The 4,015-nt window shown below is 33.1% G+C and overlaps 1 protein-coding gene across 2 annotated transcripts in view; it reads left to right on the top strand.

The window, feature by feature from the left end:
- The first annotated feature begins 665 nt into the window (after window positions 1–665).
- LOC122267244 (uncharacterized) overlaps window positions 666–4,015 on the top strand; it is an 11,602-nt gene continuing 8,252 nt past the window's right edge. The window contains exons 1-2 of one of the 2 annotated variants that reach the window (XM_086531963.1): window positions 666–769; window positions 3,732–4,015. The exon at window positions 3,732–4,015 is cut by the window's right edge and continues 159 nt beyond it. In XM_086531963.1, the coding sequence (XP_086388089.1) occupies window positions 3,735–4,015 (281 nt within the window). In that variant the 5' untranslated portion in view covers window positions 666–769; window positions 3,732–3,734. Of the gene's footprint in view, window positions 774–3,731 lie in introns of both variants that reach the window. The other variant, XM_086531964.1, reaches the window with a different exon arrangement.

Here is a 4,015-nt window from a genome sequence, read left to right as displayed (position 1 = left end):
TCCTTCCTCGATCTCTGGTAGGTTCTTTCAGTCCCGAGACCGACCTCGAGGCCTGCCAGCGGCGCCCCCCTTAGTGACGTGCCTCGCCCGATGCGGCTTGCCACGAATGATCCGTCGGGGACCCCGCCACCTCCAACCCACTCTACCTGGGGGCCTCCCCACGCACCCCTCCGTCCCCTGTAAGTGCTAGAGACAGGAAGGTAGGAGGGAGAATGGTGATGTAGATGCTCACTCGTGTACAACACATACATATACACACACGCACACATACACACAAACGTTGCATAAACCCGCACACATCCACACACTTTTGTGGAAGCGTGTGAGTATACGTATGTACATGTGTCTTTGTGTTTACATTTATGTACGTTTTATCATTAACAGATACATGATCATACCAGTAAATAAGGATCAAACTATGATAAAATACACATATTACGACCAATCACGTTTCACGCTGAATAAATGGGATGGGTGATTGGTTGTATGTAGAGAAGTGGGGAGAAGGGGCGGGGTTAATTTCTCCTGAGTTTGTACAGGAAGCTATAATCGCTGCTGAGGAAAACGGCTAATTTGTTTTTGTTTTTGCTTTTAGGTCCTACACTATTTTTTCCATCTAATCATAAATGCCTGTTTATCTCCTGCTCTTATCTCTTCTTGGCATTGTCAGATAAGGCCAAGATAAGACGAAGCTCTGTGTCTTAGTAGCAAAGCGAATATCAAAGCGCTATATAGTGAAACATTTTGTGACGCTAATTGGACCATCTATGTAGGTATTTTCTCGCTCTATAAAAGGATAAGTATTATTACCTGTTTCCCTGTTTACTTGCTTACCTGTTTCCCGGTTCATACATACATAATAATTTTTCTTAATTTGCTTGTTAAATATTGTACACATACAAACAGACACAGACACACCCCATATATGTATCATACACACACACACACACACACACACACACACACACACACACACACACATATATATATATATATATATATATATATATATATATATATATATATATATATATATATATATATATATATAGAAAGAGAGAGTGAGAGATGTGTGTGTAGTGTATGTGTGTACATATATGTATATATATAATGTATATATATAGATATACATATATTTATATATATTTATATATATATATATATATATATATATATATATATACATAAAAATATATATGTATATGGACTGAGTTCATTGTGACAAATGGATAAAAGTGGTATAAAAGAGACTGAATATTTTCACAACACAAAATATGCAATTGACGCGTTTCGGGTTACCCCGTCTTCAGAACTACATGCTACATCAAGTAAACAGGTACATATATAAACGCGTCAATTACATCTCTTGTGTTGTGAAAATATTCAGTCCCTTTTATACACTTTTATCCATATATATATATATATATATATATATATATATATATATATATATATATATATATATATATATTTATGTATGTATAAGTATAATATATACATAATATATATATATATATATATATATATATATATATATATATATATATATATATATATGTATATGTATAATATATATGTATATATGTATATATGTATATGTATATGTATAATATATATACATATATGTTGATAGATAGATAGATAGAGAGAGCTATAGTCATATGTATTCATATACACATATATGTATAAATACATATATAAACATACATATAACTATATTTATATGTATGTATATATATATATATATTATATATATATATATATATATATATATATATATCGTATATGTATATATATATATATTATATATATATATATATATATTATATATATATATATATATATATATATATATTATATATATTATTATACATTATTATCATCATCATTGTTATTGTTACTATCATTATTTCTATCATCATTATTATCATCACCATTATTATCATTATCACTGTCATTATCATGCTTTATTACTAATATCATACCTGTTTCTATCATCACCATTATTACTATCGTTATTACTGTTTCATTAGCATTGTTATTACCATTATTGTTATTATTATTATCATTGTTATTATTATCATCATTGTTATTACTTTTATTATAGTAATTATTACTTGTTATCATTATCATTAATATTGATATCAGTATCATTACCATTATTAGTAATATACTTATCATTACCATTACCATTAGTACACCTACGCCTCATATTATTATCATTATTATCATTATCATTATCATCATCTTCAATATTAGTCAAAGTTTTTCTTTTCTCATTATCATTAGATCTTTTGTTATCATCATTATTATTAGTATTATTGTTATCATCATGATAATTATTATCGTTATTATCATTAGAATTAGAATTATTATCTACATTATTGTTACTACTATCATAATTATTATCATCATTATCATTATCATTATTGCTATCATTATTATTACTATTCCTCTTTTTTATTTCTACTTCGTTTGATTTTCATAAAAAAAAACGTATTATATTTTCACGTCTCTTCTGTATTTTCACATTATTTTTTTTTTCTCTTTTATTTTCCGAATAATTGTTTATTTTCCCTTCTCATTTCTTTCATTTTTAATATCTATTCTATTTTTTTCTTCACATTGTCTTCTTAGTTTTACCTCTCTTTTCTCGCTCTCTTATTCTTCCTACTTTTAACTTAATTCTTATTCTTCTCTCCGTTTCCTCTTGTTCTTCATTCGTTCTCTTCTTTTGCTTTCTTCAACCTTTTTCTCTCCTTTGCTTCTCTCTATTATTCGTTTTCTTTCATGCCCTCTCTTCCTCTTCTTTTTCATCTCCCCTATTCCTCTGTTCATTCCCTCTGTTCTTCCCTTCTTCCATTTCCTCCATTCCTGTTCTCTTTCATTCCCTCTATACCTCTTCTCTTCCATTCCCTCTCTTCCTCCCCTCTCAAATTCCCGCCATTTCTCTTTTCTTCCATTCCCTCTATTCATCTTTTCATTCCCTTTATTCCTCTTCTCTTTCATTCCTTTATTCCTCTTCTCTTTCTCTTTCATTCTTTTTCCTTTTCTCTTTCATTCCTTTCTTTTCATTCCTTTTCTTTCTCTTCATTCCTTCTCTTTATTCCTTCCCTTTCTCCTTTCTATTTCTTTATTCCTCTTTCTTTCATTCTCTTTTTTTCCTCTTCCTTCATTCCTTTATTCCTCTTCTTTTATTCTTTCTCCCTCTTCTCTTTCATTCCCTTTCTCCCTCTTCTCTTTCATTCCCTTTCTCCCTCTTCTCTTTCATTCCCTTTATTCCTCTTCTCTTTCATTCCCTTTATTCCTCTTCTCTTTCATTCCCTTTCTCCCTCTTCTCTTTCATTCCCTTTCTCCCTCTTCTCTTTCATTCCCTTTCTCCCTCTTCTCTTTCATTCCCTTTCTCCCTCTTCTCTTTCATTCCCTTTATTCCTCTTCTCTTTCATTCCCTTTATTCCTCTTCTCTTTCATTCCTTTATTCCTCTTCTCTTTCGTTCTCTTTTTCCCTCTTCTCTTTCTTTCCCTTTTTCTTTCTTCTCTTTCATTCCCTTTCTCCCTCTTCTCTTCCATTCCCTTTATTCCTCTTCTCTTTCATTCCCTTTATTCCTCTTCTCTTTCATTCCCTTTCTCCCTCTTCTCTTCCATTCCCTTTATTCCTCTTCTCTTTCATTCCCTTTATTCCTCTTCTCTTTCATTCCCTTTCTCCCTCTCCTCTTTTGTCTCCTGAGCAGGACATGGAGCAGGTGTCCGGCTCGTGTCCCATCTGCCTGGAGCCTTGGGACACCGCGAGCCACACGCCCAAGTTCCTCAGCTGCCACCACACCCTCTGCCTCGACTGCGTGTCCACGCTCGTCGGAAATGCCGTCGGTGCAGAAGGAGGCGAAGGAGAGGGAAGAGGACGGGATGGAGGAGGAGACAGAAGAGGAGGCGTGTTTGTTCTGAGAGGAAGAGGGTCGGCCCCGTGGAGGTCCGGTTCCAGCGAGGACCTCTCCTCTCCTTCCTCGATCTCTGGTAG

The sequence above is a fragment of the Penaeus japonicus genome, unplaced genomic scaffold, assembly GCF_977035675.1.
Source record: "Penaeus japonicus unplaced genomic scaffold, GWHDUDI00000001_assembly GWHDUDI00000036, whole genome shotgun sequence".
Lineage (NCBI taxonomy): Eukaryota > Metazoa > Arthropoda > Malacostraca > Decapoda > Penaeidae > Penaeus > Penaeus japonicus.
Note: the sequence above shows the minus strand (reverse complement) of the source record. Positions and strands in the feature narration are given on the sequence as shown.